This window comes from Nematolebias whitei, chromosome 14 (genome assembly GCF_014905685.2).
Source record: "Nematolebias whitei isolate Nwh7 chromosome 14, NemWhi1, whole genome shotgun sequence".
NCBI classification, from domain to species: Eukaryota; Metazoa; Chordata; class Actinopteri; order Cyprinodontiformes; family Rivulidae; genus Nematolebias; species Nematolebias whitei.
In genome coordinates this window covers 37273293-37285088 of record NC_056511.1, presented here as the reverse complement: position 1 = coordinate 37285088, position 11796 = coordinate 37273293, and the positions used below count along the sequence as shown (strand labels likewise).

General features: G+C 40.7%; 1 protein-coding gene and 1 pseudogene across 1 annotated transcript in view; both read right to left on the bottom strand.

Annotated features, from left to right (window-relative positions):
- Positions 1 to 11796, bottom strand: part of LOC119420289 (Down syndrome cell adhesion molecule-like protein 1 homolog) — an 83762-nt gene that overhangs the window by 44504 nt on the left and 27462 nt on the right. Inside the window, exons 3-6 of the mRNA XM_037687677.1 lie at positions 3943 to 4089; positions 2551 to 2829; positions 512 to 787; positions 115 to 411 (exon numbers count right to left, since the gene is read on the bottom strand). Coding sequence (XP_037543605.1) covers positions 115 to 411; positions 512 to 787; positions 2551 to 2829; positions 3943 to 4089 — 999 coding nt within the window. The remainder of the gene's footprint in view (positions 1 to 114; positions 412 to 511; positions 788 to 2550; positions 2830 to 3942; positions 4090 to 11796) is intronic.
- Positions 9561 to 9679, bottom strand: LOC119420918 (annotated as a pseudogene).

The following is an 11796-nucleotide window of genomic DNA, read 5'->3' as shown; positions in this document are numbered from 1 at the left end:
GATAGATAGATAGATAGATAGATAGATAGATAGATAGATAGATAGATCACTAAGCCCTGAATGTTTGAATTGAGCAGGTGTAGAGTGCATTTATATTGAAAAGCAGACAGGCACCTCTTACGTTTATGCGCGCTTGGTACTCGGCGCTACCGGCCGAGTTGCGTGCGACGCAACGATACACTCCCCCGTCTCGAATGAGCGGACTGCTGACGTTAACGTGAGACACGGTGAGGCCGTCCAACAGAGTGTACTGGCTGGTCTTGTAGGTGGAGTCCCGTACGACGGGCTCGTCATCCAGCGTCCAGGTGATGGAAGGGGGCGGAGCTCCTTTTGCAGCACACATGAGGGAGAAAGGCTCGCCGGGGTTCACCACCCGCTCGCTGAAGGAAGACACGATTCGAGGAGTACCATCTGAGAGGGAACAGAAGGAAACTTTGATTAAAACAAAATTAATTTGTGGATTTTGTCTTTTATAGAGCTAATGCTTGCTGAGCAGTCTCGGTCCACGTACCCTCTAATAAAATAATGGAAAAGTCCTGAGCAGTGTGGCCCTTCCGGGAAGCGAAGCACTGGTAGGCCCCAGAGTGGAACTTCTGCGCTGCAGTGATCTGCAGGGTGTCATTGTGTTGGCCCTGAATGGAGATGTGCTGATCAGACACAATGGGCTCCGTGTTCCTGTACCAGGTGATGATGTATTCAGGAGAGCCCTCCACGGTGCAGGTGAAGAACAGCGTGCTGCTGATGCCCGTTTTCAGATTCTTCGGAGACAAGGTGACCCGCAGTGGATCTGAGAGAATTACACACACACAAGGTCAGCATGCACATCTGAGCATGTCAGCACAAGTGCAGAACAAAATGCTAAACGTGTTTTCTAATGCATTGGTCTTCCATAATATCTCCTAAAGAGCCAAACTAGAATTTAAAATAAACTGGTTTAGTGATCTCAGTTCCTGCCATCTTAACCATCACATCTATGCTATTTTTAATAACGGCACTGTATTTTTTCCTTATGCTGTAAATATGCCCTTACTGTCTCGTTCATTTCATATTTTTTATATTTTCTACCTTTGTGTGAATTGTTTGGCTTACCTGTAACTTTGCTACTGGTACACCTGAATTTCCCCAATGAAGGCCAATAAAGGTTATGTATTTCTATTCCAATCTTCTAAATATAGAATTATATCATAATATTCTAGGACAAAATTTGACCAAGTTTTGTCAGTAAGTGGAAATTTTATAGAAGCTCTGTCAAAATGGCACCTGGATTTCCTGGGAAAACAAATCTGTCCCATGTGGCTCAAATTCTGTCTTTTAAGCCTAATCACCTCCTTTCAAGCTAACTAGCCGTACCACTTCCTGTCTCTCAGTTGCATCTCCTTTTAGCACCGTTAGCACCAGAACTGGTCCTAATCCCAAGCTGCAAGAGTGCGCTCTGATTGGCTGTTCGTAATTATTTTCAGACTTTGGGCCAGACTGACTGAGCTCACAGCCAGATTTAGCCCGGGGGCCACTACTTGATGACCACTGTTCTATGATTAGGTTTTAAAATGTTTCAAATAACCTTACGTCAGCTGTAAAATAAAATCCATTTTATATGTCAAATCCCAATTGTAACAGTGATTTTTTTTTTATTTAAATTTTGAATAGATTGTTAATGAAACAGCAATTTTTTTGCGGGGCTGATGTAAAAATAAAAGCTAGGCTGATATTGGTTTAGTAAGTCTAAAACCATCACGAAGGACTGATCTGAGTGTACAGTAGATGTTTTCGTGCACCAATCAGCAGCGGTGACTCCATTAGCTGGACACACTCATTAAAAAACAGCTGGAGATATCGCTTCACATCTCTGTCCGCTAGTGTGTTTGTAAGTGTGTCTGTGTGATAAAGACAGTACATGTGTGTGTGCAAATGTCAGTGAGCAATAAGGCAGCTGGTGGTGTATGCTGGGGGGCATTGCTGCATCTCAAACCCCCACCCCCCACCCCCCCACCCTGTCAGAGTCACAGAGTGTGCTGCCATGATGTGCCCACTGGCAAAGCTCGCTGCCTCTCTATCCTCTCCCTCCGTCTTGCCTCTCTGCCTTTGGTTCGTTGTATACCTCACATCGAGGGCGTTTATCTCGGCTGCTCTTATTATCTTGTTATTATGTGGCCGATAATCTCGTTCCAACGCCGTCTGGGTGTCTGATTGTCCCTTGTGTGACCCCTCGTCTTCGGTTCCACCTTCCTCACCCTCCTTCGCTTTGACGGTGAGCGGCGCTGGCAGCTGTGTTATGGAGTCAGACATTGCGATTTACTGCCCCTGTCTCTCTTTTTGAGGTCTGATGTGATGGGGCATCAAACAGCTCACACACATTTGTTGCACACGCGCCTGAAGTGTGACCAGCTTGACATGCGTGCCTCAAAACGGAAAACAGCCAAGCCTAGAAGTGTGTGTTCCTCTGCCAGGTTGATTCATTCAGAGAACAGCTGGGAGAGGCTGTCAGGTTATTTGTCAAGGTGTGTGTGTGTGTGTGTGTGGGGGGGGGGGGGGGGGGGGGGGCTCACACACCGATAATGTGAAGCTGTCCAGACACCTCCTTTGAGCCAAAGCTGTTAGTGACCTCGCAGGCGTAGCTGCCGCTGTCCTCCTGCCTCAGGTCGCTGATGGTCAATCCCGTCAGGCGCCGTGTCCAGCGAGCGTCCGAGGGCAGCGGCCGACCGTCCTTCAGCCAGCGCACGGTGGGGCTCGGGTATCCGCCCGCCGCACAGGGGAGCTCAATGCTCTGGCCGGCGTACACCTCCCCTGCTTGGAAACTGTCCAAGATGGTGGGCGAGGACTCGCTGGGGTCTGAGGGTGGAGATAGGTTCAAATGATTATACAGAGTTAAAAACAAAATGAACACTGAAAGTTTTTAAGGCTAAAAGAAGCAGAAAACTAGCTAAAATCTAAAAGTAACAAAACACTAGCTACAATGTAGAATGTAGAAGATTGCAAGGAAAATGTCGGAAAATAGTAGGTAGAAGTTAAAAGTTGCTAAACCTCTAGCTAAGAGATTAAAAAGTGGCAAAAGAAAAGCTAAAAGTAACAAAATGCTCTAAAAAAGTAACAAAAAACAGCTAGAAGAAGCAAGACGCTAGCTAAAAGATAAAATAAACAAAATTCCTTTTGAATGTAGCAAAACACTAACTAAAAGCTAAAAATAGCAAAAGTGTAGCTAAAAACTAAAACTAGCAAAAACACTTGCTAAAAGCAACAAAAAGCTAACTAAACAGAAAAACACCATCTAGTAGCAGCTTGTAGCAGTAGGGTAGCTAAAAGCTAAAAGTAGCAAATGTTCTCAGAAATAACAAACAGCCAGCTAAAAGGAGCAAAATACTAGCTAAAGAATAAAAAACTTTCGTCAAAAGTGGCAAAGCACTAACTAACAGCTAAAAGTAGTAATAGGCTAGCTAAAACGAAGACTAGAAAAACATTAGCTAAAAGCAACAAAAGGCTAGCTAAAAGTAACAAGAGTGACTAAAAGTTAAAGTAGCAAAAAAGCTAACTAAAAATAAAAAAGTAAAATATTATGGTTGCTAAAAGCCAGACATAGCAAAATGCTAGTTTATAATAGAAAACACTACTTAAAAGCTAAACATAGTGAGTTTAGCTTATAGCTAATAATAGCAAAACTGTAGCTCAAGGTAGGAAATGTCGAGCTAAATGCTAAAAGTAGCAGAATGATATCTAAAAAGCAGCAAAACAATAAAAAATAGAACTAATTTGCTGAAGCATATTTTTTATAAGAACATTTTTAAACAGCTAAAATAGCACAAAAGGTGCAGAAGTTGTTAAATTGCAACAAACATCTTAAAACAATTAAAAAAGTTACAACAGTTTGAATGCTGACTCAGGGTTCATATAATAAAACAAACAAACAAAAAATAAACAAAAGTAAACAAACAACATGTAGCAGCTCACCCATGACTGACAGTCGGGCCCCGTTGCTTTGCCGCGTCTCACCGCTGTACTTATGCTTGGTGATGCAGCGGTATGTGGACAGGCCGTCCTCCTTCTGAACATCTGAGATGTAAAGAGCCCCAAAGGAGGTCAGGGAGAACCGGTTACCTGAGGAACACACATTCAGCAGAGACCAACAATTATTTACCCAAAGAGGAAGTAGTGATAATCACAATCATCCTGTAAAATGACTTTCACCTTCCTTCTCGCTCTCACACTCTGGCACAATCACTTCGTGCTTACTGCACAAGTATGTTGTGCTGAAGACAAATAGCTGTCTGATCACTTCCTGCCTAATGACGCTGACAACTAAAACCTGGTTCTCCATCAGGACCTGGAGGACACCCATCGGTCACTTCCTCCACACAACAGACAGACCATCTACAAATACACACACTGATACGTCTATCTAAATGACCTTAAAACTGTTCAAATGTATCTATTTGTCCAGCTTTTGTTATGAGCCTCCATATTTGTAGTTTTAAAGCTGGTTCAGTCTTCATGTAGTGACTTCATCCAATACTTCCCTTCAAATTAATAGTGTCTTGCAAAGCCCAAAACTCTACTTTATTATGAGACATTTTGCATTACTCAGAACATTTTGGACATTTTTTATTAGCTCTTTTGGTTGCTCACTGCTGAAAGACAAAAGTTGGACATGTTTTTGCCCATGTCTGTGTGTGTTTCTGAGACCAAAATATTTCATGAATCGCTGGATGAATAAAACTAACAGGAAATAATCATCAGATGTACATCTACAACTGATCATTGTTTGCAGCTAACCTGATTCAAGATGGCTGCCACAGTCAACTGACTTTAAAACACAAAAATGGATGTAACTCAGCCAATTTTACAAATATTGACCTGAATTTTGGTGTGGTCATAGCGGGACTGATCCCTAACACGTATTCTGAATGCTCACAGATTGCACATCAGCTTTATTTGGAGTTAAATCTGTCTGTTAGTAAAATATCTCATGAGCCACAGATTTCAATAAAATGCATTTCTCTAAGGAATGCTAGGCCTTCATTTACTTAAGTTTAGAGGAACGTTGCTCTTGTCATATACTCCTGACACAAAACACCAACATTATGTTTCTTGTTGAAAGAAACATTAAAAAACATGAAAGTTTTATACTTTCCATCAATTCAAGACATCTCATGTGTTAATTAGTAAAAATCCCATAAAGGTAAACACATGGAATCACCGGTATAAACACCTATATTTATCAGGTTTAGCAAGGCATATTTTGAATTACCAGCCATGCTAAAAAAACTAAATCTTCTCAGGTTATAAATGATTAATTTATCACATTTGTTGTTTGGCATCTAAACTGCAGGTTAGCAGGTAAAATGTGTCCAACTAGGCCTGTTGCGATAAACAATAAATCAATTAATCACATGACAAATGAAAATTATCGACCTCATTTTCATTTATCGGCTTTATTGTTTCTTCATGTCTCTCTCTTTCTACTGAAGACATTGGATGATAAAAAGCTCAACTCCGGTGCTCTTCACTGACCCCTCCCTTTCTCTTTTTGCTTAAAAAAATCAGTTTTAACCATCCAAAATCACATTTTTGGATCGTTAAAAGCAGCTAAGCTGAGAAGCTAAGCTATGAGCTAAGCTAACAGGCCGACCTCTGGAAAAAACCTCAGTCTTGTCAAAGCTCTATAATTCAAAGTTGAAACCCGTGCCTTCATGTAAAAAAAATTTTCTCTGCAAAAAGAAGCTGAGAACTTGTTTACTGATTTTTTTTATTAAAAGCTTTGTGTGAAAAATGCTATGCTTAAGAGCTCAAAACACACCGAGCATCTGCCATTTTGAGAACCGAAAAAGGAAAGAGAGAAGCCCACGCCACGTCAAGTCAAGAGGCCTCCCTCCCATTTTTCTTAAAAAGACACGCTGCTCGCTGCCTCACTATCCATCCTTCGGTTCAAACAATCTTATACTGCCATCTGGTGGTCAAAAAAAGTACTACACATAAAAATGAATCAACACTTCTTAACTTTAACAATAATTATTGTCAAATTTCAAACAATATTATCGTTTATCGCGATAATTTCCGAGACAATTAATCATCTAGCAAAATTTGTTATCGTGACAGGCCTATGTTCAACTGCCTCAAAATTTGATCTAAAATTCCTGCCTTGGTCAGTCAGGAAGGTTGAGCGTGCACGCTTGAAGGTAGCAGTTATAGACTGTGCACGTTTGCGTCAAATGTGCTGCATAACCCGAGAGGAGGCATAGGCTACAATTTTACAGCAGCTTTTGTTTGCCCCCCCAGAATGAAGCCTTACAGGATAATGAGCACTTTAAGTCTGCTACTCCCACAACACCGAAGACATGCCTGTCACAACACTCTGACACAGGCAGGGAGAGAGAAACTGGGAGTGTAGAGGGGTGGGGGAGTCAGCGGGATCTGTCAGAGCCACACGTTTTGCCTCCGTCCTCTGCAGAGGACCCAATTTATCCCGTCTGCGAGCTCTGAAACAACGCTGATTACACAACACGCGCCCTCTGACCATAACTGAGTCCACTCCTCGTGTTTTCTCACACCGTCCGTCTTTTCTTCTTCTACTCCGACGTTTGCTCCCATTTTCTAAGCGGAGTGGCAGACAGAGTAAAATATTAAATAGTAAATCACTGCGCTCCTTCAGCCTTTATTCATATTGACTTGGCTGGGTAATGAGAAACAGAAGAACTGTGTTTCAATATTTTTCAGTAAAAGTTGTAAATTGTATTTGTCTTTAGTTTGTCTACATTGTTCAGAGACTAGTGGAGATCTAATATGGGTTTTCATCAACAGTGACTTTCTCTTAGCCTCTGCCATGAAATTTAGACTGATGAAGAACTCCGGCAACAGTTGCTGTATGCTCAGTCTCTCTCCTCTCACCTGCTGATGCTGATAACTCCTTCAGAGTGCTCAGAGTCAGAATGCTCACCTGTGTCTCCTCTCTCACTATTCTCCTTCCCATACAATCACTAGTTTGTGAGGGCAGCCTGCTCTTGGTAGATTTACACATGTCCCATATTCCTTCTGTTTCTTGATGATGGAGTTCATAGAACTACTGTGATCTTTAGGGCCTTGATGATGCTTCTGTATCCATCTCCTTACTTTTACTTTTGAGTAATCTTTTCTCTGAGTTGAAGTAGGACAGTCACTTTAAGGAGGTAATATTTACAGTCAAGCTCATTTTCATGTCGAAGATGCTTTTTTTCCCTTTTTGTTAACCTCCTTGTCATGCAAGAGTTCAGGTCTTAGGAGGTTAAGGTTAATTTATATCAACTGTAACAACAGTAAAAGCATAAAATATTAAAGCGGGTGAATACTTTTAATAGAGGCTGTACATCCCGTCATTCGTTCATTCATTCAACCTTTATTGATTACTTCCTGAAAGTTTATTTGAAATCCATCAAGCGGGTCACAATATATTTTGCTAACAGACATACAAAGGAACACATGCACTAACCTTATTGCCTTTAGCGCTGGACAAAAAGAAAAATATATACCAGTATATATACAATAACTGTATATACATGAAACGCCTATGAAACACCTCCTCCTACATGTCTCTGTGTGAGTGCAGCTACAGCGTGCGCTCTCAGGACATTATTACCTGCAGTGTCCCCTCAGTGAAAACTGAACTGGGCAAAAGGGCCTTCTCCTACGCCACTCCTGTTTCCTGGAACAGACATGTTCCTGTTTTCAGTTTTCTACATCGCTTTACAACCTAGCTTTTTTTTGGCTACTTTGTCCTTTAATTATCCTTTTAATTACCATTTTATTTTCATTTGTTTAAAAAAAACAACAAATTTGTATGCGTACTTTATGATTGTCTATTGTTGTCGCTGTTATTCACTGTTGTCATCACTCTTTGTTAAAATCCAGGTCTCTCTTGTAAATGAGTCCTCGTGGCTCAGTGGGACTTACCTGTTTAAATAAAGGTTGAATGAATGAATGAATATAAACACTGAGTGATCTCAAAAGGAAGGCTAAAATTGAAATCAACACATTTTCTAGTTTGAAACTATTTTTTTCATAACAGATTTACATTTACCAGAACTGCAAAACCCAAACAATTAAAAGCATTCAAAGAAGCTTCTGATGGACTGGATATTTTTGGGAGATTGTTCAGCTTCAAAGAGACACATTTAATTAAAAATAAATAAATAAATAAATAAAAATGGTGCAAAATGTCCATAATTCATTTGAGCAGATGTGGTCCAGATGGGAACCACTTCCATCTTTTTGTGCAACTAAACCAGAAAATCAGGTTTGTTGTACTTTGTTTCAATGATTAAAAAAAGCCTCGAATAAAGTAGAAAAAATAATTTATTTTACAACTTCAAGCTATTTAATAAGGAAACGATTTATATGGTTTTTAATTAAAATAATTTAGAATTTCATTTTCACAACTAATTTGCGTCTTTTGATCAAATCTATGGTTCACACACTGGATGAATATCTTGAAATTAAATCTAGGTTCTCAAATTTCATGACTATTTTAAACAAATAAAGTCAGATACAGATCACATCTTAAAATCCATTAAAACAAAGTTCATAAGCGTCTGTAGCACTGTGTCAGTAAACTGGTCAGATGTTCTCCCTGAATGTTCCCACAAAACATCTCAGAGTAATAAAATGTTTATTTTTTTTTATTCAACAAAACGGCAGCCTTGTAGTCACGAAACTGATCTGCAGCTAGAATCAATTCCAAAAACAGATAAAGGAAATGGGGAAAATATTGCAAAGTAAATATGTGCACGAGAATAAAAACACTAAAAGTATGACATTGTCTATAAATAGAACATATACTGTAGCTGATGTTGGTCCAGGAGTGTGTGTGTGTGTTAGCAGCCTCATTTTCTCACATGCAAATGAAGGCGTCAGTGCAAAGATAACGAGGCCCATATTTCCACCTCCTCAGCGGGGCCATTATTTATTGATGTTCTGCATCTCCCCCCCTCCCCCTCCAACTCTAACTCTTTCTTCATCCTCTCCCTGTTGCTAGGGCCTTCTTTACTGCCATCGTGTTAAGATTGTAGTGTACTTTCACTAATTAATAAATCCCGTCGTGCTCTACAACCGCCGAGGCTGACGGCAACAGCATGACCTTTGTAGTTTGCAGCAAAGCTGGCCCCCAAATTTCTGTAATTTAAATGAAAATATATACAGTATGTATTGAGCCAGAAACTACAACCTTTGACTCACATGAAAATTCAAAGGCAGCGGAAAATTTTGTGCGCATGTAGAACGGCACAGTTTTTGGTTTTGAAGACGGTTCTTTAGCGCTCAACCTTTTATAGAGTGCAGACTGAAAACTAAAACGAGTGGTTTTCTACAACCAAACGTATCTGACGTGCTTGTTTTAAATGGGGTTATGATCTAATTATTGATTGATTATTTAATGTTGAAACCATCATGAGGAACGTAAAAGGCAGAACTACTGAACGGTTTAAGGAGTGCACCAGGGGCAATTCTAGGATCTAACCTTTTGGGGTGATTTGCCCCCAGTACTCACAATGGCTTTTGGCTTGAACAACGGAGTCCATGGTGTGGTTTGTGAGAAGTATAAAAACTTATGGCACCTGGCATTCCCAGGCGGTCTCTCATCCAAGTACTGCCCAGGCCCGACCGTGCTTAGCTTCCGAGATCAGACAAGATCGGACGTGCTCAGGGTGGTAGAACCATAAATGAGGAAGTCACTCACAAATAGGACTTTTAAAGGATCATAGCAAACAAATAATAAACTTATAAAACACACAAAACAAAGCACAACTAGCTTTAAGCATTAACCTTTAATTTAACCATTAAGCATAAAATGTAATTATGACAAATAATGGAGGATTCACTTGCAGTTACCTTCATACAGATGAACATGCAGTACTTCCTGTTTGTCACGGTTGTATCGTGAGGTTGGCTGCAGAGCTTTATCCATCTTTTGCATTTTTCCAGACTCAGTTTAGGTTTGGGAAATGGAATAAACTGTATTCCACCCTCTAAACGCTCAGGGTAACACGTGTGTGAATTACATGTTCTCCACTGACATTGTTTACGAAATCCCTCTGACTGCAAAGCGTTCGTAATGCAAAACCCTGACAATGTTGTCAGAGGCAAAGGGGTGCAGCTCTTGCAGGTAAGGGGCATTCACTTCAGGACAAATTGAGGTCTCTGATTGGTCAGTTGCTGACAAGCCTGCTGGACTGATTGACAGGTGGCATTGAGGATCCGACTCGAGCAAAAAATATCATAGATTTTACTGGCCTGTTTGAGTGTCGTCATTTCTTCCATATTTATTCAAAAATTATTCAATATTTTGGTGAATCTAAGGATTGAGAACTGAGTTTTCTTACAAAATCCTAATGATGGTTTCTTTATTTTTCAGTGGTGCTGAGTTAAAATTGATGGGTGCTTGAGCACCTCCAAAAAGAGGCTAAAATCACCACTGGCATGCACACAACAGAGACACGACAGAGAATTACAAGTACCGTATTTTCTGCATTGAAAGCCAGTGTCTGAATGCCTTCTGTGAAACTAAAGGGACATGATGGTGACAGGAGCCACACGGTACGCAAGTCTTGTACATGTTCAAGTCAAGGGTAAAAAACCTGACGGCTGTTGCCTCCTCTGCTAAAGCTAGCATCACACCAGGCTGCGATCGCTGGTGACTACTTGGCAAAAGGTATTTGTGTGAAACTCTAGAATGTCTTTAAATATTCATAAAGGTTCTCAATAAATAATATTTATTCAAAAACGGGTCTAAATCTGCCTATCTTAATTTCAAAAGTGTGTTCCAGTAGATTCAATCACAAACATGGGGGACGCCGAATGTGGACAGAGGTGGATAACAAATTAATTCAACCTTTATTTAAACAGATAAATCACATTGAGCCTCGAAGACTCATTTACAAGTGAGACCTGTTTGGACAAACATAAACAGTGGTTAGAAAAGGAAAGAAAAAACATGAGGAGAGACGGTATAAAAAAAAAGATCTCTCACGCCGTGTCCTAGACAGGGCATGATTTGAGGCATCAAAAAAACCTACCACAGCAAAGCAACATAAACAGACGTTATATATATACATATAGGCCGGTGAAGACGTTGAATTTTTAAGGGAAAGTCGTAGCATAGTCCAGAGCCAACCCCTCTCAGCCCTTGTCCAGATAAGAGGTGACGTTCATCTTCAGCTCAGTTGAAGTTCTGTTACATGTCCACGGCCTTGGGGAAGGGAGGGGTGAGGAGACAATCAAAGCATCTTTGTTGTTTTCAAAACATTCCAGGAGGAGTTGAGATAAGTCCGGCGTCAAGGCCACAATTTGGGTCAGGCAGAACTCGTGAATTGTTGTTTCTGCCTTTTTAAAATCTCGCTGGTATATATTCTCTGATGGAAACTCCAAAACAGCCGAATTAATTCTTTACGCCAAAAAGTCGAGCTCACAGCTTCTCCAAGATTATTCCCACCATTCATGAATGCTGCCAGTGAGTTCACAGTCCTAGCCTGCTCCAGCTCCCTGCAGCAGCTCTCCAAATTCAGTCTGAGCACTGTCGAGCTTCGACACATCCACACGAATTTGTAGACAATCCAAGATTTCACCAACCCAAACAGTAGAATCTAGTTGTCATCATGAATCCAATTTGTTTCCGTCGAGGTAAGAGGGTCCTTCTTACCCTGACTCCTGTCGGGAGAAGTTGATCTATTTTGTTGAGAGACCAGCTGATTCTTCCAATTACGAGGTATGCAGAAAAAAAGAGGCTTTTTAAGGGTTCACAGGACGAAAGAATGCAAGCAGGGAAGCGGGAGAGGTATGGAG